The sequence below is a fragment of the Zonotrichia albicollis genome, chromosome 1 (assembly GCF_047830755.1).
Source record: "Zonotrichia albicollis isolate bZonAlb1 chromosome 1, bZonAlb1.hap1, whole genome shotgun sequence".
NCBI lineage: Eukaryota > Metazoa > Chordata > Aves > Passeriformes > Passerellidae > Zonotrichia > Zonotrichia albicollis.
The window spans coordinates 66476703-66503461 of NC_133819.1; the positions used below are offsets into that span (position 1 = coordinate 66476703).

Below are 26759 nucleotides of genomic sequence, written 5' to 3' on the forward strand. Positions count from 1 at the left end.
TCATAAATAATGACCCTTTGGTACCATTTGGTGTCCATTAAAATTGCTTGGGTTACAAAAAGGGGCTACATTAGAACTTCCTAGTTAAGTGTTAGAGGGTGCTAAGAAAATCATAGACTCATAGAATTGCTTGGGATGAATAAGACCTCTAATATGGGGTCCAGCTGTTAACCCAGCACTGCTAAGTCCACCCCTAAACCACATCCCCAAGTGTCAGATGTACACACCTTTTAAATTCTTCCAAGGATGGTGACTGCATCATCACTATCTTTGAAAGATGGTGACTGCCACTTCCCTGGCCCCCTGTTCCAATGCTTTACAACTGTTTCCATAAAAAATTGTTCTAATATGCAATCTAAAAGCTCCCTGGTGTCACTTGAGGCCATTTCCTCTAGTCCTACCACTGGTTACCTGGGAGAAGAGGCTGACCCCCACCTGGCTACACCCTCCTTTTAGGTAGTTCTAGAGATCTATAAGGTCCCCTGAGCCTCCTTTTCTCCTCAGAATCTCTCCTGCCTCAGATACTCATGATAAGACCTGCTCCAGGTCTTATCAGCCTTTCTCTAGTACCCAGAGTCTTTCTTATAGTGCAGGGCCCAAGTCTTGTCCCATTTTTCTGCCCACTCACTGTCCCCCAATTCTTATGCTTAGCTTTTAACATTTAAACTTTTAATTTTGGATTTTCATACAGTCCCCACTTAGGGCTGAATTCCCTTGAAGAGGATAGAGGTTTTCACTGAGCTTCTGTTTTTAAGAGTTCAGTTATCTGCTACCTTTACCCTGTAGTACACCATGATAGTCTCAATACTGGAAAAAAAAAACCCTGAAGAACTTAAATTACCCTTCCTACTTGATGAGAACAAGAGAAGTCTGGGGACTGTCCCTTGACATACTTAAATTGCATGGTCCCCCTGTCTCACATTTGCAAGGCAAAACTAATGCTGATAGTTTTGGGAAATAACATCTCTGGCATTAGAGGCACAGAGAATGGAAAGCCAGGACCACAAAGAAAGCACCAACAGAGGGAAGACACCAGTAGCACGAGAGGTTGTCTCTGTGCCACAGCTGCATAGTTCAGTCAGCATACCAGCAGGGGCTTTGTGTGGTTTGTTGATGTTATTTTTGTTTGTTCATTTTTTAAGTTGTTGTTGGGTGGGTTTTTTTTTGGTTTTGTTTTTTTTTTTTAAGGGATACCATTTCCCAGACTTGTGTTGTAATGTGACACTGCCACTAACACTGATTTGAGAGGATTGCACACACAGTCCAGATGCATAAAGACAGGATGCAGATTGTCACCTCTCCTGCCCTGAAGACAACAGCCCAGTGCTTCTATTCACCTCTCATATTTTAAATATTAACCTCAGGCATGAGCTTGAGCTCAGGAACCTCAGCAAGAACATTGCTTTGAAGGGATGAGCACACCCACTCCACACTGACAGAATCACCAGAGATTTTGGCTGGCAAATTCTTATGTATCTCAATGGAAATTTTTTCAAGGCTTTAAGTGAGCCAAATTTAGGTTGGTTTTCATGGGAACAGCCAGAGACGCATTTCTGACACAAAGGAGGTTTCATTATCAGAACTCCAACTGAACTACTATTTGAGTCCCTCAGGTCTTTGCAAGAAGGTTGGTTGTTTTGTTATTGTTCTTTTGTTTGTTTTTAATGTTAATATGCAACACAATCCTTTTTCCTGTAAAATATCAATGCCAGATACAGCTGCCTGTAATTTTCCAAGGAAGGAAAAGCTAGCCAGCAAGATAGATAGATATATAGATAGATAGATAGCTGAGCCCAGATATTTCAGTGGAAATGGTTAAAAACTGCTATTCTTTGGGGTAATAAAGAGAAAGACAGACCTTTCTGAGAACATCTACTTTCAATTTAAAACAGAGGGAATAAAAGATAATCCAGCCAAAGCATTTCATTCTGTTCCAGCTCTTTGTGCCTGACTGCCTGGAGAAGTACCTTCTTATCCAAAGAACCCATTACAAGGCTCTGTCCTGTACAGGGGCTGGGACATGCTGTATCAAGGCTGGGAATTGCCTGGTAATGCTGAATAAACCATATGGCTAAAAAGAAGAGGAAATCAGAAATTTCCTTGCACTTTCTAATTTCACTGGCACCTGCTGGGCCTTGAAGACCAGCACAGGGTACAGACCACTGCCCTCTATATGCAGATCCAAAGGGACCACTCCTTTTCCCCTTCCTCCATTTTTGAGATGCCTCTAGGTCAAGCAAGTAAGATCCCACTGTGCTCCACTGCTGTGATTTTTTAGAGATGCTGCTAAAAGCAATGGACTGGTATTGTCTTTGGTGTCTTATTGAGGGGACACAGAAGTGGCCCACTGAGCAAACTGGGAATGACACTACTGCTGCTGCTGCTGAATTAGGCTTCCTGCTAACAAACCTACAGCTGAAACATTGAAATGCCTCTTGCTGCTCACCCTCTCTCCTTTTCACCATCACTGAGCCAAGATCTCTGCTATGCAAGTGCCTTTGTTATGAAATCTCAGAGCTGCAACAACTTCTCTTTGCTAGCTGGTCCTAACTGGTATTGCCGAGGCCATTTCCTGGAGAACCAACACCCCTTAAAGACACTCCCCGTTTCACAACACAACTCTGTCTCACACCAGCTGCGCTCTCACTGCCCCTAGGGAAGCTTTTCCCACTCAGGGTAAATGAGTATGGATTTACAGTCAGGCAAAACTAACACTGGAGTAAAAAATAATTTACCCAGAGGGTGGGTTCACTGAAAGCCAAACACAGTGTCAAAACCATTTCCACATTTTGACTGCTCTTCCTTGAATTTCAGTACTGTCTTACACACAAATCTGTGGCCTCAGAGTCCTGCAGTGCCTGGCATCAGTCATGAAAGTGTCCCTTCTCCTTCATCCTCTCCAAACACACACACAGCTCCAAGCCAATGCAAGTAACCACTCTTTTTCCTTCTCATTCGCATTTCTCAGAAGGACATGATTTTTTTTCATGAGAAATGCTCTCAAGAGCACTGCTAATTCAAAGCATAATAATCACTGGCCAGGAATAAACCACATTAGCATAAAGCCATGACAGTTTTAATACAGCAAGAATAAAAGCAGACCACGACGCAAGAAGCAAATGCCAGAATTCTGTGCTCTCCTCTGCTGCATCTTTTGCTCAAGTTGGCTGGATTTCTCTGCCTTTTTGGCTCATAATAGCTATTGACTGGCTGTGGGCTGCGACACCCACTGCTGACAGCAGGCTCCGTAGGCTGATTTCACACCTTTGCTGTTCCCAAAAAAGCTGGTACTTGCAGGAATGGAAAGTAACCCAGACCTTGCACTCTTTTTCTATTTTTTTTTTTTCTTCAAAGAGGAAAGCAGTCCTAGCAGTCCCAGCCTGATCAGTCTGCTGAACTGGGAGAGGGAACTGCAGTGTGCATTAGTACCTGTAGTCACACTGTGGAGATCTCATCTTGACACTGGTGCCACAAATGTGATCTTTACGGGTCACAGGTGCTGCTGATACTCACTGCTTTTGGGAACTTGTTCTGATTTTTTTCCAGGATATGAGAGATCTTTCTGAGACACAAAGAAATACTGGGAACTGCTCTTATGGCAAGAGGGTGATGCACTCCCCTCCCACTTTCTTCTGTCCAAGCTGTCATTTCAGAGCTAGCAATGGGGAAACTAAACCTGAGAGTTTTTCATGGGCTGTTTGGCTGTGAGGCAGCTCTCAATATTTTACTGTAGTTCTTAATAATTCTGAAGTTCACATAGGCTTTATATAGGGCTAAAGTAAGACATGGGGTTTTAATGAAAGAACCCCACCACAAACTGAAATACTTTGCATCCAAGTAATATAGAAAAAAGTACATATTTGAAATAAATTACAAAGAAAAGAAGAGGCCAGGCCATCTTGAACCTGTTCTGTATGTTCTTATGATTTTCCCACATCTTTCAGTAGGGTGCTGATTTCCAGAAAGTCCAGTAAGAGACAACACAGCAGTTGCCAACTTTTTGGATTTGAGAAGGACAGCATGCAGATCAAAAGCCCTCTCACAGACGAGATAACTTATGAAGTTTTCCTGGAGAATGACAGCCAGTTTTGTCATTCCCACCACTGTCTGGGAATCACTTAATGTATTAATGTAGCTGATATGTAATACCATATTATCCAGCTTCCATTTTAGTGGAAAAAACATCACAGCATTTGGGTACAAAGAGCAATTTCATTGCTGAAGGCTGAAGCCCACCCATCCCACTGGTGGTCTTTAATATTACCTTCCTCATTGGTAATCACACCAAGTTTTCTCTTAGACCTTTTCTTAACATTCATTTTTCATAGTCAGACACATGATTATCTTAATCAAAAGGAAATTTACTTCACAAAGTTAGGTTTTAATTCTTTCTAGGAAGTTCCAGTGGCTACTTTTTGCTTTCTGTTACATTTACACAAATCTGTAGTAACAGGCTGAAAATTATCTTGGCCCTAAAGATGCAATTAACTAAATGTGTCATATTATTCAATGACAAGAACTCTATATAAATAAAACCCCTAACATAATACTACTAATTTCCAATCCACATCCAACCAACCTTTATTCTGCAGATTAAGTTTCCAACAAGCTCCTGTTGCAAGGTTTCTTTTAAACTTGCACCCCAAATATCCTTCCCTTCAGACTGCATGGACCTTATTCTAGCAGCTTTGCTCAACACAAGATGCAGACACACCATATGTCTTTTTGAAATGACAGGAAACCTGAAAAACTCCTCTAATTGCTGAGCACTTATGTCTACTCTTTACCCAAATGGAAACACTTTCAATTAAAAAACCACCTTGTTTTTCTTCCAGGAAAATAGTTTATTTTCTGCTCTTCCATTATCTTACGTTCAGTTGTTTCTCTTTAATTTCCTTTTGCACCTGGAATTAATTTCCATCAGCCTTGCCTTTACTATGTGAATTGCCCATTTAAACTTTTCCTAACTCCACAAAGGTCTGTTTTCCAATGAAAGACAAGGCATGCCACGCAGCAGTCTAAGCGCAGTCTTGCCAAATGAGGATGATTACCTGTCTGGTGGAGAACAGCTCCCACTGGACATATGCATTTGCAGTGGCAGTGAGCTGGCATAGTGACTTCATGAGCCATGAAGAGCCTGTCAGCAGCTTTCCTCTGCATGCTAAGCAGCACTCACTTTCCAAACCCCTGCCAATTATTCCTGGTTCTCAGGTGCAGCACTTCACACTGTGTCCATGAATGGAGTCTCTCATCTCTTAACCTCGCCTGCTTCAGCACAGGTACCACACCATGGTACAGCTCTACTCTCAGCTACAGTCTCTCTATCACCATCTATTAATTTCTCTTGTTGGCACAGAAGTGCAGAGAATAGTTTTGGAAGTCTAATCCCTCTAGGACCCTGCTTTTGACTCATCCCCATTTTGACGTAAAACGTAAATTATTCATGCTGATTGCAATCTGAAAGCCACTTTTTTAACCTCTGCAAACTACACTGCACTGAATGCATCACTGTAAACATGTCTTTACAGATATGAATTCTCTCAAAACACCAGATATTTTCTGTATCTTTCTGTATAAGATAGTACATAAGATTTTCACTTGCAACAAAAGCACTTTATCAGGTTATGTCACCAATAGCTATATAATCTCTTCCTAAAAACCTGTAACTATAGAAAATAAGGATTTTTAGATTTCTTTGATATCAACTGTTTTCTGTATCCTTTATTTCTTTTACCACTCACTAGGTTTTCTGTCTTTTATGCATTTATTTCATATAGATTAAAGATTAAATAAAATAAACAGTACTGTGGCTCATCACTGTCATGTTTCCAGACACTGGAGCTGACACCAAAGGTGACACCTGGGCATCACACACAATGTCTGGAGGAGACTCAGCAGCTCCAAAATAAGACTCAGAGCAGTCATTATAAGTGGAACCCATCCAAAAACCAGCCAAGATAACAACAGGGCCAGCAAAAGCAGAAGAGATCTCACACTGTTCTTGGGGCTACACTTCCATAGGTACCAGGAACTGCTCCAGTAAAAAACTTCAGCTTGAAAGGAAGGGATATTTTTATCCTTCCTAATTGACAAGCAGGGACGAGATGCACAGTTTGCACTTTTAAGAAAGCAGAGGAAGTAAGATGAGATGCAAGGACTTTTCTGTTAGAGCAGGCAGAGAACTTGGGAGAAAGGAGAATCATGGGGTCACTTTCATCTTCCCTTTGAAAAGGCTTAAGCCCACACCTCTGATTTTCCCAGGGAACACTACTACTCTTTCAGTCATACCCAAACTTATCAATTAGAGTTAAGTCTCATCCATCACAGCTCAAGTTCTTCCTGAAAACCAAAGCTAAGGGCAATAGAGAAGATGTCTTCCTTCCAGCAAATCTTTAACCCATTCAACACAAAAAAAAAAAAAAAACCCAGAAATTGAAGCCCAGGTACCTTCAACTCCTAAATATATCCTGATGAAGAAACAGTGCACAAATTTTTTTCCTGTGCTTGTTTCAGCTTGCTAGTGATTGAAACTCTCTTCTTGAAGGAGCTAGTAATGATTACATTTTCATGGTTGGATTTCTCTCTTAAACCAGCCTGAATTACAAATTCTACTCAGTGGCAAAACACAAAGCAAACCAAGAAAAGGACTGAGTCCACAAAAGCCCATGGGTTTGTTGCTCACATTTTGCTAGGTTTCTCTTAGTGGGTGATAATTTTCCTAACTGCCATGTGGACAGAGGAAGACACAGTTGCTCACATAGCAGAGCACCTTGGCTCTACCAGTCTTCACTAGGAATCAGGGAAGCTCTCCACCCTTTTAAAAATAAACCACTAGTGCTAAAGGCTAGCTGTTTATTTTGAGCAATCCCAGAAAAAATATTTGAATCCTTCTAAATTTCTTAGGGGGTTTCTGATGGACTAAACAATTTCTGATCTTTTTCTTTTGACATTACTGGAAGTAGCCATATCCAATATTTTATTTTACTAGAAATGTGTGCTATAGAAGGCATATATTTATATTTTTCAGAAACTTGAGACAGGACTGTCCTCTTTTTAAAAGTAATCCTACTCAGAAAACGGCATTGCAAACATTAAACTTCCTAAATACAATGATACCATCTCACCACTATCACCATAAAGATAAAAAATTGAGTTTTTAATTACTGCAATGGCTGGGAGAAGAGGAAAAAACCACCTTATTAAGAGCTAGAAAGTTCAAACCATTCCCTGTAAACTCTGCATTCCTTCCCTTAGGAAAAAGAAACTGTTTCTGTTTAAAGAAGTTGATATGAAGTTGGCCAAGAAGAAAGGAGTAATTATACCAAATGGCACATTGATAATGAACCTAAATATGAGCTTTAAAACCTCCCTCAGTAACAGCCTAGCAAAAAAAAAAAAAAAAAAAAAGTTTCATATGTTCTCTGAAAGCAGACAATCTGTATCCATGATCAGGAATTTACAATAAGTACTAAACACTTTTGCTTTGAGTGCAGCAGTACTGCTGAGTGCAGCAGTACCTATGGTTATAATGAGAATTTTTGTTCATTCAAATGACAGTTTAGTTTAGGCCCTTACAGTAGAGGCTTGAGTTTCAAAGATGAATACTCAAAGGGGACAAAAACATCCACAATTCCTTTAAGGTCATGAATAAAGCATGATAATTTGTTGGCTAAAACACACTGACTTTTTCTGTGTGTTTTTCATAGCTATGATTTCACTTTTTTTCTGCCATCTTTTTTAGCATAAAGTTCTAGGGTGTCTCATGGTTGCTGAGCTCTGCAGGATATTGCTCTTGCTCTATAGATGTATAGGAAAATCTCTGGTTCCTAAAAAGCTGCTGCTGCCTTGAAAAAAAAGGTGGTGCCCATCAAGTAATCAAACTGGTATATCTGCCTAAGAAATGTTACAGTCAAAGGAAGGACCTATGCATGTAGCTTCAAGCTCATGAATTATTCCAAATCCAGCACCCAGAAATAGCTCAAAAAATGAGAATGGATTTAGATCAGAGCTAAGGAAAAAAATACTACAGGGAACCAAGAAAACACAATCACAGAAAAAAACTCTGAAATAAAGCTAGCAGAAAGAAATGAATGAAATCCTGATTGTAGCACAGTGAACGACAAAGGTCACAAGGAGTCAAATTACTTTACCCAAACCATCTAGGAACTGGCCAAAGCTGCTAAAGGGTCCTTTCCAGAATGCTAAAATTTACCTTAAAGAAATTGGCAGAGAAGACATTAGGGCATGGGGTGTGACTCAGTGCTTTCCACTGTATTGATGGGAATGATGCCTTTCTGTGGTGTTTGAGAGAGGAGCCAGCAGCATGTTGTGAGGTGCAAATGAAAGCAGAGCATTCAGCAGCACACTGGGATGTGCCTATACAGAGTCACTTGGCCATGAAATTGGCAGCAAAGTTAATTTTCAACATCATGAAGGTAAGTGTGATAGGCATCTGCACAATGGTTCATTTCAGCCTAGAAGAAGGATGAAATTAAACCAAACCCTGATATTTCTTGCAATTAAAACAAAGGGATCTCTTTTCACCTCTTCACTGATAGGGATCTCTTTTCACCTCTTCACTGATGGTATTGGATAAAGTAACAAACTGATGAAATCTCTTTTGCCTTTATGCTGAACGTTTCCTTTCAAAATCATCAAGATTCTGCTACCAAGCGGATGATTAAAAAAAAACCCAAAACCACCAAACCAAAACAACAAACCACAACAAGTACAACATAAGCCTTTCTGAGCAGTTCTTGGCAATATAAACTGCCTTTTTCTATATAACCTATGGGGAACAGGTTCTCAATTTTAAGTACTGTTCTCTTTTAGGAGAAGTATCTATATGACATCCTACAAGTATCACAAATCCCTGTCAAGTCAAATGTTATATGCTCTTCCAACTGAATTGGAGTATTTTCCCCACAAACCTAATGTTCAAAAATCTCTTTAGCTAAACAGCATTTTGTTTGAATTCACAAGTCAGAGACTATCTTGAACCATGGCATCTGGCTGAGCATACCAAGTTTTAGAAGGCTTATGGTGGTGTTCAGATTGAAAAATTTCTCAAGCATTTAGTTAAAGAGGGAGGAAACAAGAAACAAAACAGGTATGTGACTGCAGATACTAATACACAAACATATAAAATTGGAACTCGGTCTACGTGCCATAATAATGCAAAAATCTGAACTAAATTAATCATAGCAAGTGAAGAACACCATTTGCTTGGTAAGCACAGAGAACAGGTGCACTAGCTCAGATCTGCTGAACTCTACAAGTAATGCTCATCTTTATAGAGGTCTGTATTTTTTAAAAAAATCATTTATCTCACTGGGCCCAATGGCCAGAGAAAGCTGACAAAATTTAAAAAAATTAAAACAACCCCAAAGTTGTTTTAATTGTTGTCCCACCAAAAAGTGTCCTTCTTGAGCCTCTATGCAATGCTAGCAGATGTATTAATGAACTGATGCCTGTCTTGCTGTTTAGTGAACTGCCTGTTCTGCCAACTTGAGATGAATAAGAGAAAGAAGCATCAGTTCACTGGAACTACATGATCTCCCTATTTTCTTTCAGGCTCATGGATTTCTATGCTCAGCACGAGCACATTGAGTTCACAAGGAAAATGGCATTTGACTCAGATGACAAAAACACATAGAAAAGCAAATGCACATCAGTAACTAGAGTCAAATAATGCAGGGAAAATGCTGCCCTTATTTAAATGAGACACACAAGAAAGAAAGAAGGAAACATCTCCCTAGTTCTAGCTTGCTAATGCATGTGACTTAGGGGGTGGACTTTGAAGGAGAGGAAGCTACACAGTTGAGCCTCATGAGTCCCTCCTTTCTTTACCATTTAGGTATCATGTCTAATTTTCTTCAAACACTGCTAGAGGAGCTCAAGTTTGCCAGCTACAGAGAGCAGTGGGTCAGAAACTGCTCTTCTCTATTCAAAAGCTGGAGCAGGCAGCACATTCTGTCTTAAGTGCCACAGCAGGTCACTGGAAGACAACATCTCACTCTCGTGACCATAAAACCACAGACAATTATTTTGGGGCTGTGAATATTAATGAAAGCTTTACTCATCTCACTCTTCTACTTCTCAACAGGGTGCAATTCAGATTCAAATAGTCAAAGTTCCACACAAGCCTCCACACCTGGCTTTCCCTTCAGGGCGAACCCAAATTTCAAAACTGTTATTCATCCAATAAAACCCGTGTGCTAGCATAAGGAAAGCATCCTGTTTTGCTGGTGCATGGGAGGAGAGGGATGAGGTCTTTCAAATTCTGGTTTCACTTCTGGTTCAAATAGTTTCCACCGTCTGCCCATCCATCCGTCCATGCACCTACACCCACATGTCTGTGCACCTACACTGCTGACTGTTCAGTCTGTGCATCTGAATTTTTATCAGTGTTGACATTTTAAGCAGCTTGGAAAGTAAAATGGGAAAGATAAGATTCTATAAAGCACTACAGCAGCATGACACACATACCCTTTATATGAGTTCAATTTCAGATGATACGGAAGAAATAACATTTCTATTTATTTTATTTATTTACTTATTTTACCAGACTCAAGGTTGATAGAGTCACCATGTTAAAAATAACATTGGAGCTGCACACATACAGTTTCAGATAGCATCAGAAACGTCAAAGTAACTGCAGCCAATGCATGGGGTACAGAGAGATAAAGATGGTGCCATAATCTTTATGACATGGACTGCTGAGATAAGGAACCATGTCTGCAGTCCGTAAGGATGTGAATATATGGATCATCAATACTTTGGAGAAACTTGTTAACACATAGACTATGGATGCAATAGACCACAGTGACATTTCCAAGCCTGGCTCATTTGTCAGAATGTAGTTAATGAGTATTCTAATTATTTATCCTAAGATCTCCAATGCATTCAAGTCTGCTTACCAACATTTCCATCTGTTTATTCTTGAATCTGTACTAAAAGGACAACAAACACCAAGATAACACTAATTGTGTTGCAGCTGAACACCCCTTAGCCTACAACTGAAGATAAAAAATAGTTATCAAACTTTCTAACAAAACTTAGATGTGGCAGCAGCTCTCTGACCACAGAGAGAAACAGACAACTTTCCCAGGCAAGTTGTCTGTTGTTGTTGTTGTTGTTTTTTGTTTGGGGAAAGGCTGTGAGAAGATCAGAGAAAAGAATAAGAAACAATTCTTATCTTAACTGGCTGCACCTGGTATTGTGTACATGTGGAATGTGTTATGGAGATTTATTTACCAAAGGGTGGTTTCTTAATTAGCCAATGGTGATGGTGTTTTGATTGGAGGACCAATTAGGTCCACCTGTAGTGAACTAAGGCATAAAAGTATTTTTCTTAATAAAAATGATCAGCCTTCTGTAATTGTCTTGAGAGTCTATGTAACTTATTACCTGGCTGGGGACCCATTGTGCTGACACTTAGACTCCTGTTTCTTGCCATGACTTGATAGACTCAGTACTTCCAACATTACACTTCTGTGCTTCCAGAAGATTTAAAATACCAGTAGTCTCTGTTTTTTTTGAACAGATGATCAACTTCTCTTAGGAGGTGAAATAAAAATCATTCTCTACCTAAATCTCCCAAGATAATTAAACAATTGGATCGATTTTAATTTTATTCCCTGCACCTCTATTGCATGAAGCCATTAGACTAATGGCCTGAAAGATGTCACGCAAAAGATGACAGGGCAAGATCCCTCTCCTAAGTAGTGACAGGGGAGGGTGTCTACTGAACTGCAGCACTAAACCTGTCATCCTAGCCTTGGGCTGCACAGCTCAGGGCAGGAGGAAGGAAAGGGAAGATTTGAAGTACATCTTACAGCCTTTTCAAAATGACCCAATCAATACATACGCTGGGCTCTCCCTGCACAAGAGGCTGTACATCCTAAATTGCAACCCTTGGGATTTGGAGATTCAGCAAGTCATGGACACTGAACACTTCTGGTTGGGGCAAAGAAATGGGCACGGTAATAACAAACGAAGTTACACAAACCAAGGGTTTGGAGCCTGCAGGTCTCGCCCCAGTTTATGTCCTGACTTGCACACTCTAAATCATAAATATGCAGAAACCTGCCCTCCTCTTCTCCTTGGACATTTTGGACACTATTTTATTTTTGGGGAAGGGTGGGGAGTGTTGGGGCAAACTGGGGACATGTTTGTCTTTTATTCCTGAGTCATATCTTTAGACCTTAAAAATTTCCACTGTTTATGCAGAGACAGTCAGTCAGGTCTGGCCATCTCTCATTTGTGGTTTCTCTCACTTGGGATGCAGAGCTTCCTTTCAGGGAGGAACACTGCTTGTCCATGACAGCTCTTTCAACAGCACAGGTTAATAATGTTGGCTATGGGCACTGTGATTTGGGCATGTTTCAGGCAGGGTAGCCTGCACATTACCAAGCAAAATGCTATGTCTAGTGGTTCCAAAGAAGCTGCAGCAGGTGATTTTATAGTGGCTGATTTTATCTTTGATTTAAATGAGAGCAAGTGCTCATTGTTTCTCAGAGCAACAGAAATAACTCATCATTTGAATCTAAGAGTCTCATCCAAAGGCAAAGGCTCTGCTAGATTTGCCTTATCTTCAGTAAGCTCAACCCAAAGCCAGAAAAGTCAGCGAGAGATGACAGTGACATGATCAAACATTGTCTTATTCCTCTCCACCCAATCCTTTCTGAGACAAGGAGACTAAAAGCAACAGACCAGTGAAGATTCATGTCACTTCACAAAAGCAAAAAACCAGCAAGAGGACAGGTTTCCACCTCATAGGGATGGCAAGAACATCATTATTTTCTGAGAAGCGTGCAAATCAAAGTCACAAAGGAGAAACAGGGCCTCCAAGTGTGTCCCAACTTCACCCCTTTGCAGCTTTGCTGCATTCATTTAGATAATGGCAAACATCACAGTACCCTCCAGTTTTTAAGAAAGCCCCTGAAACATGCAGACAAAGCTGGCTTAACCACTGCACACTCTGGTGCTGCCCTTCAGTTATACCAGTCCGCTGATGCTGGGGTTTGGGTAATGGATTTGGGACGGTGTGTGAGACCTGGTGTGATCCACTAAAGAGACTACAAATATATCCAATTAATCTTAGACATCCTGGCAGACTATTAGCATGATGGTACTGCAGATACTTATACTGTGCTCTTGAAATTAGATTCTAGCTAATAGTGGGCTGAGTAAGGTGTCAACAACAGGAAGTCAAATTTGGTATTGTCTGATTACAAACAAGATCTTAGAGCATACAAAGGAATAGCTATGCATTTACTACCAGTCACTGAAATAGATCAAGAAACAAAATCCTACAATACAAAAACTGATGTAGAAAGCCTACCTCCTCTGCTGAGGGAGCAGAAATGAATGAAAATGTCATATATACAACAGTATACTCAAAGGATAGGTTTTGCTCATCAGTCAAGGAGCCCATAAATGAACTCTTCTGCTTTTAATGATATGATATATAAAGAAAAGCCAAAAAAAAAAAAAAAAAAGAGAAGAAAGAAAGGGACATCACATGGCAGAATACTGAGTCTTCTGATCTCTTCTCCCCATACCCAGTACAGTATTTCTCTGCTGTTTAGCTTTGACAGGCAGTGACAATATTAATAGAATAAATTTCAATAATGATTGGAAAGTGAAGTACTTGTATCTAATTTTCTTCTAAAGAATTGCAAGCTTCCAAAAACAAATGAGCAAATCACTCTCTAAGAGAAACATCTTTAGGCAAGCAAGAGAATAAGAAAAGACAAAACACAGAAATAGAATCCAGCTGCCCACCTGGGCAGGGACCAAAGAATAGAATAGGACATAGGGGTGGAGGAAGTAAAAAAGGGCACAGAAAGCCAAACTTATTCAGCCAGGTTCATAGTAGGTGGTTTGAAGTGCTCTGGTAATAACAGCATGCAACAAGAACATGCCACTCCATGACCTATGCCACCATCTACGTCTTGCCCCTTTTCTAGAAATTGCTCCATACTTTGCACATGGAAAATCTGTGGCCTTTTATGGTTTATCAAATAGTTCTGTATTACATTTCTGATGTGTGTAACCTGATATAGAAGAATCAAAACCAGGCATATTAATTAGGATGGCAACAAATACTCTGAGCATATAATTACTGGTAAATACAGGAAAACCACTGTATTGCTCTCATCATACTTGATGGCATTTTAACTGCTTTTTTGAAATTCCCACAAGAAAATGATTTTTTTGTGTGTGTGTGTTTGGTGTTGCCTCAATCTTTGCATTTAAGAAGCTTTCATATACCAAGACTACAAACTTGGTTCTCAGACAGAAAGCAGGATGGTAAAATGCTATCTAAAGATGACAACTTAGAGCATTGGAAAGGGAGACAAAACTGAAACAGACAAGCTATCTGCTCTCTAAAGACACAAATAATTGAGGTATCCTCTTATCCATGTCATTATGTCAGCAATGTGCAATAAAAATGAGGGGGTGCTGAGCCATCGTGACCAATTCCAGCATCTTTGTTGGTTTTGTTCCTAAAAGTCCTCAAATCAATGACAAAGACATACAGAGTTCCCAGAAAAGGTGGCAAACATTTCCCCCATAAGGACACAGAAGTTTTCCCTGGAAAATAAAGAACTTAGTTATCTAGTTGCATAAGCTTGACTCAATCTTGTGTACACTTTTTCTCCTCATACTATCTAATTTACCAAAGTGAAGAACTTGCTTACTAACTATATTTTTCTTACAGTTTCTGTTAATAATGTAAATTATATTGCTATTTTGGACAAGACATCTTCCAGGGCGCTTCAAAGTAAGACTGGAGCTCTGCTGGGTGACAGCCCATGCAAACTTGGGCTGTGAATTTGCTATTGCCAGCACAGTGTCACCTGGAATGGTACACAACTGGCTTGTTTTGTGGCCAGCAGCTTTTGCTACAGGCAGTTTAACAGGATGAGAGTTAGTCACTACAGAGATGCATGTGAGCAGTTAATGACCTGCTCCAGGCTTCATGATATTTCTTCAGGTTTATTTTGAGACATAAATGTCACTTCCTCTCTTCCCCCATCTCTTTTCTTCAGCTGCAGACTAGCGAACTGAAAGAATTGCCAGTGTTTAAGGAAAATCTCACCTCTCACGGGTCAGCCACTCGCATTTGCTAGTCTTGGCAAATGTGTAAGCCAGGGGGACAGCCTCTTACAGCCTAAATGGAGCTTTTTGTTCCTCTTCTCTTCCTCCCCACTGTTCTCCCTGCTTGCAGGCCATGCCCATCTGCAGCAGCACTAACAGATCCCTGCTAGCCTGATTTCAGGTCAAACCCACAGGTTACTGATGAGTTTTTGTTAGTCCCCAAAGTGAAAGACAAAGTGATGGGAGCAGAGCGCTGGAACTTTGCCCCCTCCACTCCTTAGTAAAGGAAAGCTAAAGGATCATGTCCTGGCATCCATGGGCTTTTGCTGTCTGGAAGTTACCATGAGTAGGCATCACACCTTCCTCCTAGAAGGCACATTTATTCACATCCTGCCAAACACCCAGGGCTTGTATCTTCCAGAGCAGAAAGTAATGCTGGTGGAAACAAAGTGGGCCACCCAGCTCACCTGCAACCTGTTGGGATGCGGAGCATCTTTGCTTGATCCCATCAACTTTCTCTAGCATAGCACCATATTCACCCAAATCAAACACTACAGAGTTCAACTGCCAAAAATAAGCTGATTTGGTTCTATGATCTGTTTGAAACATATTTCACTCAGCAATGAAGCCCATGCCTTTCCCTCTATGCTTGTTTAGGGTAACTATCCCTCAGGGACTAAAAACACACACTGCATAATTGTATTAGCTGTCCAAACCTCAGACATGTTTTTCAGCTTCCCACGCTTCACAACAGGACCAGGTACACTGTTTTTTTACCTACTTTTCTATTCTATGTAGTATAATTTTTTCACTCCAAAATATCTCATGATTTTTGACAGGTACCACTGTAAAAGACTGCAATTCCTCATAGCAACATACTTTGCTCACTCTGCAGATGGTAATGGAAAAGCAGTTACTGTCTGAAATTATGTGAGAATTAGTGAAGTAAAACTTATTTCTATACATAGCTCTTGCATGGCTTACAGTTTGTCTAGAAGATAACTATTTAATTTAGTAATTACTTCTGTGGGAAGCAATACAATCACCTCAGAGACAATCTCTTAAGTGATGCTAAAGTAAATGTTCTAAAAGTTCCCAGTTAAAAGAAATAAGTCTTCAGTTCCAGGTGGGAATCACACATGCATACACACACGCACACACACACACACACACACACATGCACAAGACCCCATACACAGCTCCCCCCTTTCTATTTGGAAAAGATATTTATCTGGAAGCTCTAGAGGATGGGCGGCGTCAGAAAAACAAGTGTCAGAATTCCTATAGCAACAGTATCTCAGTCCACGCTGATTTTCATGCATATATAAGATCTTATAATAATTTCTGCTTAAATAGCAAAACCATGAAGTATAGGAGCACATAATAAATAGACTGACTGTCAGCTCTGAATGAAACCTTTTGGGTATGTTGATTCTTTGCATTATTTGTGCTTCCACTACACTTGAACCTAAAGACCTAAATACTTTGAGCCACACAGTTCTTGGAACTAAGAATACAAATGGCAAGAGACAGTCCTTTCCTCCCTCTCCCCACTAAAGGACACAATCTATTTATAGACCAGCAGCAAGTGGAAGGAAATCCCACAATCTCCATTTCACAGACAAGGAGCTTGGGTACAGAGTGATATATGATGGACATGCTTGAAGCTGCCCAGAGATACTCTACAGAGAACCCTTGAGCTGAGAACCCTAATTTGTCAGTGATAAAAAACCACTTAGCTCTGTGAATTCCTTCTCTTCCAATGCACTCCTAAGTTAACTTCTTCCAACTCAAGTTTTCTTGTCAGATCCTCTGCATAAAAATCAAAAGTATCCCACTTCAGTTGCTCCACTCACTCTGTTAGGTCATCTCTGGGTGTCATTGAAGTCTTTACAGTTCTTTCTAGCCATACAGAAGTAGAGATCTGTCTAAAGCACGTTCTGGAGCCAGGCTCAGCATTCAGTAGGACACTGAGATTTGCAGTCAGTTTTCAGTATAAAATAAATAAAACCAGCCAAGCCTCTTTCTTTACTTGTTTCTCTGACTACTGTTGTTCATCAGTCACGTCATCTGCTATGACCCAGCACTATCACAACCCTCACAGAGACCACCAAAATCAGCACACTGAGAAGTGCTTTGTACATACCAGATGTTTAGCATTACAGCATGTCTTGATCTTTTGCAGTTCTAGCTCCTTCTGCTCTACTAGATTATCAGTCACTTCTCCATATTTACATTTAAAAAACACTTTCATTCCTCTTCATGATTTTGGAGCAATCTGTGTTGTCTCCTCAATTCTTGTATGTTGTTTCTTTGGACTGTTGCAACTCTTCTCCATTCTGCTTCTCCCAACATCTCCCTCACAGCTCCTGGTATTCAGAGCTCAGGCCTGATTGCTCCTGTATTCCTGGAGGTGACTCACATCTCTCTTCACTTGACCTCCCTCTCAGTTCAGTCCACCATGTCTGATTGCCTCTCTGGCATGCTGTCTTGAATATCTCATTCTTCACTTATGTACAGTTTTATCACTCAATTTTCAACACAGTTTCTGTTATTCTATCACCCAACCTTTTGGTATTGGTGCTTTTATAGACCTCTCTTGTTGTTTTCTATTTTGCAACTAAATTAGCATTAAATATATCCATTCTTTTCAGTCCAATGGTTAAACCATCTCCATTTTCATCCTATTACTGTAGGCTCCTGCTTATCTTTGAGCTCCTCACTTATTATTTTTTTACCTCATCAAAATGCTGCATCTACACCAACTCCTTTTACCCGTACTTCAGTGTGCCCATCTGCATTGTCAAATTTCTTCCTCAACTTCTCTCCAAACTGCATGACCTCCCTCCCAAGATATCATATGACTCAGTACCTGCTTCCATATTTTCCTTCAGTTTCATGGCTATCTCTTTTAGTATTCTCCTAGTCATGACTTTTGCTAGATTAGCTGATGGTATCTGAAGGATCTCCCTCAGTTTCAGCATAAATTTTCCTTCTAGAGTAGTAGAACAATGAAAATGTAGAGTAAGACAATGACTAGAATCCAGGACTCATAACTGGATTTGGAGGATATTTCAGCATTAAATAAATGTGTCCAACTGATCTGCCTATGCCATAGGGACTGAATACTGGTCTTTGTACATGGTTCCAACAAATACAAAAGCTGCTCAGATCACAGGATCCACACAGGACATTTGGGTACACTAGAGCAGCTACAGACCTGCAAGACATTATATAAACTATACATAATTTGAATAGGAGGGTGGGGGTGCTCACATTGCAAAGTGCTGTACATTTCCCTTATAAAAGGTAGTAAGTGGTCCCCTTTCTAAAGGTTCTTTAGACTGTGCAACTATGAGGATGCATGGGCATCTTGAGATCCTGACAGGTTTCTCTGTATCTGAGCTGGTCACAGATTTTTACCTGATCTGTCTGACATGATCATTGTGTAATTTCAGTTCATTATATCATCCTTTCCCTCCAAGCACCAAAAGGTCCAGAACTGGTATTCACCAGAAAAAAAAAAAAAAAAATCCTGGCATTTTTCAATGCTGAAAAATGTGTCAGAGTCAAATCAGTGAGTGTCCCCAGGCAGCATAGCTGGGACAAGAGTTTCTTGACTTTCTGAAAGAAACTCATAGATGTGTATGCGGTGGAAAGAAAAGATTAAGGCTGCACTGGTATTAGTTACTTTTTAAATTATGATCATTTGCACGACACAGAATGAAATCCTACCCCACAGAAAGAGGGGGCAAAACTAGACTGATGACGTCCCCGGAAGCCTGCTGGCTGCGAGCCTCTCTGCTCTGTTCTTTGCCTCTCTAGGGCTACTAGATTATCTCCTGCCAAGAGGCATAGCCTGCCCTCGGAGTATGTAATGGTTTGAAGCTAAATAACCAAACATAGAAAAGGAAGAAAACCCCTAAAATACAAACCTATTAGTCTGCTAAGAGGTACAAGTAACTGGAGTTATACATTCATATGCATCCATGTGTACATGTGTGCCTTAAAAGGGAGGCAAGCATATTCTTTTCTTACTGTGCTAAGATTTCAAGTACACGGTTCCAAAAAAACCTCGGCAAAAGATGTTGATGCAATTGAGTTTTAGGTCAATTCAATTAAACTAGGAAAGCATAATTTTATAAATGGCTTCATTTGCTTTTAAGGATAAATAAATTACACTAGTAGTGTAAAGTAAATACTACTGCTTTGGCTGGACAAAGCCATTCCTTTAATATCTGTGGGGCTTGCAGTCAGTAGCAGCACATAACAGGAAAGGAAACACTCAACAATTTACATAGCATTCATGAGATTCTTCCCTCAGCTGTAGTGGCATAAGCAGAAAGAGTGCTTAACCCACTGTGGGTTTCCAGGCTTCTCAGGCTGTCTTCTCCCTATTCACCAAAAGCAATTCTGTTCAGCTTTAGCTGCTTTTTAATCAAAGAAATTATAATCACATTAGCAGGATGCTTATTCTGAAGAGACATTAGCAAATGCACGGTTACTTTGTTAAACTGCAGACCTGTGGTTGAAAAAGAACCATGAGTTCCCAAATAATATTTTGTTCTTTTGTATAGAGCAAATGAAAGCAGAGTTGGTTAATTAAAATATTATTATTATTAATAATAGTAATAATACTATCCTAAATGTCAAAAGCTGAAAAATGGAGTGCCAACAACTACTAAGAACCTCAGCTCAGAAAACGCTAACAATTTCAAATTCACATTTATCATCAAAAAAAGTCTTTCCCTGACCTTCAGAAAATGAGATCTGTATACCACATCAGTTAATAGGGACCTAAGTCGAGTGCCTTCAGTCCTAAGTAACATGCAAATCCACACAGCAAAGCAAAGTAATACAACATTGAACAAGAATGTGGGGTAACATCTGTGAGGCTATTTTTTGCCTGAATGCTTGTATGCTGCTCCTAGTTCTCAGCTTCTCCTAATAGCTTACTTCAGCAAAATCCAGAGAATTTGTCATTGTTGCCTTCAAATATTTGCATTCCTAGAAACATAAAAAGCATATACTTACCTGTAGCAACACCTGTGATTGATTACACCGTCACTCCCTGAATACCCTCTAGAGGTTTTGCTCAGTCCCAAAAGGAGAGGGGGAAGGGATGAGAACAGTTGTCTCAAGAGCACTGTATTAATTCCAATAAAAACACAATTTCCCCCATGCATTTGACAGCACGATGAAAATCACACTAGCGGTATTCCTGATAAACCAGATCTTCCAGATACTCAGTTGAGTCAAGCAAACTCTATTGCAGCACGACAAGGAAAAAGTTGATGTATCAAGGCAAAAAACCCCCTGATCTAAAATTCATAGGAATGGGAACAAAACACAATCAATACAAACAGCAATTTCTATAGCAACTGGGGAGAAAAGGGAATGGGAAAATAGGAGAAGAGTTGGTGCCTTAACTGTTAGCACAAAGCTTCTGAGGCAAATGAAGGGACCCGTCCCTTTTGGCATCTCCCTGATCGAGAGGCTGAATCAATGCCCAGCGTATTGCTCCCGCGCCTCCTTTCCTCTTTCCCTGGGATCTGTGGAGGAGCAAGCCGAGCATCCCAGGCTCCGACGGGAGCGCACACATGTCCGCGCACCCCCGAGCAAGCACAGGCGCTCCCTGCCTCGCTCCTACACCCACAGGATCTCGGCACTCACCGTCACGGGCTTCCTCCCCGCGACTGCAGTTGCTGCAAATGTGTTTGATCTCCTTGCCTATGTGATACTGTATCACAAACGAGACGTTGTTAGTGCTGCTGGTGGGCTCCTTCAGTGGCTTCATCCTCACGAGATAGAAAGCTTTCTTTTTAGGTTTCTCTCCACTCATGTCCGAAACCGAGCCCTGCCCGCAGCCAGCAGAAGGAAAAGCCAGCATCCCAGGCTGCCTGGCGTGCGTGCAATCCGCCATCCGCTCCCGCTCGCCTCGGTGTTTAGCTGCCACACACAACAGGGATGAAGGGGAGGGCTGGGGGAGAGGGGGAGGCGGGAGGAGAGCAGGCAGAAGCGCTGCCTGAGCCTTGCTGCCTGCCCTCCGCGACCCCGCTCCTTAACCAATCCCCCGGGCAGGGCTGGAGGATGCTCAGCGCGTCCCCGCTCCGAGCTTCTCCCTCAGCCGCGGGAGCCGGACACATTTGGCGGCACGGCGGAGCCTGGCACACCTCTGGCTACCTTGCCGCCTGCGGACACCCAGGAGGCAGAGCCTCCCTTGGCTTCCCGCTCCCGCTGCATGCCCTTCTCCCACGCCCTCCCCCATTTCCGTGCGCCCCGGGCCGCGGCCCTGCGGGATGGCGGGCACAGCCCGGCCCTGCCAGCGCCGCCGTGCTCCGGCCTGGAGAACACGGCAACAGAGCCGGCAGCGCGGCCCGTCCCACGGAATTAATGATGTACACACAAAGAACTGTCCGGCAGCGGGCTGCAAACCTTCCTCCCCGGCTCTCCATCATCTCCGGCTGCGGCTCAAGGGGGCACAGGGGCACGCCGCTTAGGCTGCCCCAGCAAAACCAAACCCCACCCGCTTTTCATTCCAATTTTTTCCCCCCTTCGCTTCTTATAAAAGCCAGATAAGGTGCTTGGTCCGGCTCGTGCATGGCTTAAGAGGGCGGCCACGGACAATGGCTGGCACCGCCTGGTGACTTGGGCCCGAGAGCCCCTGCAGGGGCACTACTCCTCAGCCGCCACGGCTGAGCCACACTGTGTGACTGCTTATCTAGGCAGTGAACTTCTTTGTCTCCCTTGCCTCCTGCCCACAGTTGCAGCTGCTCCAGAGAACAGCCTAATCATTCCAGGCTGCCTGCATTTCCAAAACTCCCCCTGCCTGAAAGGGATTATAATCCCTGGCCAGACACATCAATCTGTTGTCCAGCTGCCCCCAAAATGCTGTGTGTTTTCACGGCTTGGTAAACAACCCAAACTGCCCAACCTGCCGAAGCAGCAGCTCAGGACAGTGCCTGTGACATAGAGAATTGGAGGAGTGGGGGCAAAGATGCTTGCTTCTTGCAGGTTCTGGGAAGGAAAGCCTGAAGAAGAGATGATAACCTCAGCTATTCTGGCTGCTATTACAGGAATGTGAGTGCTGGTTCTTTAAATGTTCAGCAAGCTATCAGTTTGGCAGGCACTAAGCAGAGAGAGTGCAATTGGGGCAGATGAAATACGGCAAAGAATAACACCATTCTCCTTATTTTTAGCCAAAGCCCTCACTCACTGTTAGAAGAAATCCACTCATTCTGCAACTCTTTATCATTTCCACATATTGTTGCCCCATGTTTTACTGCAACATGAGGACAAAACAGCCTTGATACGCTTAAACTACACATGAAACAGTCAGTGAGACTTTTGCCTAAAGAAGACAGAGCAGAAACTTAATTCATTGCCATGGTTTCCCATTTTCTCAAGTTCATGCACACACACACACACAGAGGCACACAGAAGATGCATACAATGAAACTGCTGACCTACTTGCTCTGCATCATTCTGATGCAGGTCTGACTTCTCACCTGGCACTCCTGGGAGTTGAAACCAAATGCAAGGCTTTACTTTTCTCAGCAGAGTTCACAAATCAGCCAAGGTGCTATCAGATCTCACAGAAATACAGACTGAAGCAGGCATTCAGCAGAATTATGCTGGTCACCAAGCCACACAAGCATCCTATACACTGGGCTATGTATGTGGGTTTATGCTGAATAGAGTTGGTCACCTCAGGTGATGTATTGCCCCAAAGGACTTGATTTTGCATGTGTTGCTCATCTAAAATTCCTACCCACTTCATATAAGTGGCAGGAGAACAGGGAATGCACATTTATTCAGGAATAAGCAGGTGAGTTCCCCAAATGCATGTAAGTGTGTAGTTCTGTGTTAATGCACTGAAAAGCCATCCCTTTGAAGGCCTGATGCTGAGGTGCTGTTTGCTATGTTACACATTTGGAAAGTAAAGGCTGAGAAGAGTTTGATTTCCCCAGCAGTCAGACAGCAGTTCAGACACTTGCAGTGGAATTCCCTCTAACTTATTCACTGCCTTTGAGAACACCTTCAGTTTGGTTGTGATTCAGAAAATAATTAGGTGAGTGGAAGACATGATCATAATTCACCTTCTGAACTTGCATAGAGTTCACACTGTCACTGGTACTCAGTACTGCTGCATTATGGAAATGGGTCAGGAGAGGAAAGCACATTCAAATGCCAGCTTCCCTGAATCTGGGAAATATGAGTGTTAATGAAACGCAGGGTGAATGCAAAACTGGAATATCATATCTCTTGTCTTGGGGCAGTTTTGGGGTGTTGTGTCTCACCTGTCTTAAGAAAGAAAACTAGAGTCATACATTCAGCAGAGCTGGTTTCGTAAGGTAAATGGTCTTGTAGTTCAGGAATTGGGGAACAACTTAGAACATGAAAAACTGGGTCAAGTCATCAGTCTTTTGCAACTTCCCTCTATGACCTCAGACAATTTATTTACAACCTCTTGATATCTCAGCCCCTTGCCTAAAGAATAGTGATGTTGATGTTTCTGGTTTTCAGACAAATTTTATTAAATCATAATCTAAGGTTCTCTGAAGGTGTTTGTATATCACAGAGGGAATATCAACAGACTTTTCAAATTTACTGAGAGAGAGAGGTTTACTGTTTATAGCAAAATGAGAGGGGGAACAGGAAAAACATTTTGCATCAGGCTTAGCCCAAACAATTCACTCACTCCACACTTTTTTTTTTGTTTCACTTGATTTTATTTCAACAGTATTTATCCCTCCTCTAGCTACTCATTTGATTCTAAAGCTATAAAATTCAACTTGGATCTGAAAACAGACTTCATATCTAAACACTGCCTTTTTACTGACTCTGATATTATCTCCCCAACCCAAAAAACTTTTAGAGAGGGACAGAAGCAACTTCTTTCTCAGGCAGAGACTAGAAGACTATCACCTACCTTCTAGTTCAGCCTCACATGCACTCCATTCTGTGAAAGAACCAGCAAATACTACCAGAGCGGACTGAGTTTTACAAGCAGATCCCGGGAGACTGCAAAAGCCCAGCTGCTCTGACATGTTTGTGGACAACTGGGAATTAAATAACTGGTGAATAAGATCCCCAAATTATCATGGAGAAAGCCCAGTAAATTTTTGCTTCCAGGTGCTATGTATTTTGAATGCAAACAAGCCCTCAAGCTATCTGCTAGTATGTCTCCTGTAACATGCTCTTTGCTATAACACGCAAATTGCCTTCATTCCTAAGAGCTGCCTTACAGAGAATCTGAATTTGCCACAGCTCATAAAACAAAAATAAGTTTAATTATGATCTCTTTAATTACTGTGAAAGCTGCCGCTGCTAATCAGTTCCAGGACAAATAATGTAAAATGAATGTACTACAGTAGTCCTGCAGAAAAGGACTTGCTTTGCCTTTGTAAAGATAAGTGAAAAAGGTCTAATAACTCTTTCACTGCCTCAGTACACAGCTACAAACCTTGGCATAATTTGATTGCACAGTGGACAACAAAAATCAATGAACAGGATGTCAGATAATTCGTTATTTGACAGTGAATCAACAAACTTGCATCCTATTCCCAGGCCACGTTTGCCTCTTCTATAAGCTTGAGAAACCACTTGCACCTTCAGTTCTTTCACCCCTTCAGCCTTTGCCATTAAGTAGAATGCCAGTTCCATTGTCCATAAAGAAGAAATGGAAGCAGCATCCCCTTTAAACAGATGACTGACTGATGACTTACCTGCACAAAAATCTCTGAAGCTTGACACTTCATGCCTTTATTTTTCCCCATTTCACCATGTCTTCCCATGTCAGAGATCACTTGGCTAAGAGTCTTTTTTGGAACACTGTGCCCTCAAAGAGCAGGCAAGTTTTCAGCTGCATTCTCCACTCTACAGAGAAGAATATTCCTTCTTACTTCTTTCTCTAAGCTGTGGCACTGTGCAAAATGCCAGTCAGGACAGCCCTGAAGTGTGCCTTACAGCCCTCAGCTGAACAACAGGGAGGTTTCTGTGTGGGCTGGACAGGCTCTCTCTTCCAGCACAAATAGGTGCACAAAAGAAACTGTGTGGAAGCCTCTGATCCTTGTTTCTTCAGTACAAATGTTGTCTTGAAGATCTGCAGTGTTCCCCTGAACAAGCTATGGCACTGTTCCTATAAAAATGCTAGATAAATGCAAGTCTAACAAGGCAGCACCACTTCTTCTCAGCAGTTTAGTCTTTCTAACCAAAACACTATGATTCATGTTTTACAGTCTATTTAGGCAGTGATGTTTTCACAGGGATGCCCCGGTACTTGGCAATTTTTTATAAATATTTTACTTTCCTTCTTATTTCCTCTGCTCATGGTAATAAACATCCCAGTGAGAATAAAAAAGAGATAAAAGATAAATAAATTAATTACCAGCTGCTCTGGTGATTAATGCATACATCAGTGTTGTGCTACACATAGTGGTACAAACCGATCAGCTTGGAGTAAAGAGGGAAATAAGAACAATTTGATCACTGACTACAACACAGGAATCAGCCCCTAGCACAGTACTTCCTTTGGTAACATCTTCAATTTACTATCAAAAAAATGCCCTCAAAACCATCTCAGGATGGCTGACATTTGTCAAAGGAGTTTGTCGCCTGGTGTAGAATTTTTCTAGTTGCAGTGTACAATTCAAACCTGGATATCCAAATATTTTCTGTTTGCCAGGCAGTTACTGCAGCTGGAGGACTCTGGTCTATGGCAGGGGCTCCAGGGTGCTAGGCTGACAGTATTTCTGCTTACTACGTGGCACATCAGCAAAAATGGGAGGGCAAGGAGGAGGGAGAATCAGCCTGAGACTCCAGCAGGCCAAAATAGAATATGACCTTTTTAGTTTTGCAGCTGTAAACACATTCTTAAGCAACAATCCCAGTTACTCCTGGCAGTCTTCGGCCCAGGAGAGACAAAGACTGCCATCACCCAGGTGATGAGTTCTGCACAAACAAGTGCAAACTGAAGGAAGAAGAAAGGAAAGAAAATGCCCCTTCCTGGATTTTCAATATTCAGCAATATTGCTGAAGCATTACCCATCTCATTCTTGCTCTACCTGCAGGGCTCTCCACATCCTGTGCATATACTTTGCCATGATGGAGTCCTCTCCTTATTTAGGAGAAGCCCTGCTATATTTCAATGTGATGCCATATGGTGTGAAGAAAGCAAACACAAAAGGTTACACGTAGAAACCACATAAGCTTAGAAACACCTGTTTGCTGCAAAAGTGAAGAACTACTGATGGCAAAGGCCTTCTAAGGATAAAAAGGAAGATGTCATCCTACCTAGCAGGACAGATGGAAAGTTGCTGAGCTGCCATTTGAATGCCCAAACACCTATGTGCAATTAATGTCTAAAGGCCTGATAAAGCTAAGGGTAAACATCAGCAATGAAACAGTGTGGGGTCTGGAGTTCTAAAACAGCTGAGCAAGCAAACATTAGCATTAGATGATGCTGAAAAGAAGACAATCTTTATGCTGAAATCACAGCTGAAGCTCTTGCTGTAGCAGAGCTTACTGCAAATCCTAGCACCAGAGCCATTAGTCACTACAGTCCTAACGAGGTCATTACCTCCCGTCTTAGAAAATCCACTCTCAGTTTTTGTATCTAATTTTGATGCGGCATGCCCTGAAGTTTTATG

At 41.6% G+C, this 26759-nt stretch overlaps 1 protein-coding gene across 11 annotated transcripts in view; it reads right to left on the bottom strand.

The window, feature by feature from the left end:
• PHACTR1 (phosphatase and actin regulator 1) overlaps nt 1-26759 on the bottom strand; it is a 305309-nt gene that overhangs the window by 126113 nt on the left and 152437 nt on the right. Inside the window, exon 1 of one of the 11 annotated variants that reach the window (XM_005481736.4) lies at nt 20782-21191. The exons of 8 other annotated variants lie outside the window; for them this stretch is intronic. In XM_005481736.4, coding sequence (XP_005481793.2) covers nt 20782-21031 — 250 coding nt within the window. In that variant the 5' untranslated portion in view covers nt 21032-21191. Of the gene's footprint in view, nt 1-20142; nt 20483-20538; nt 20733-20781; nt 21192-26759 lie in introns of those variants that run through there. 2 more of the 11 variants (XM_005481738.4, XM_014275786.3) reach the window with 2 other exon arrangements.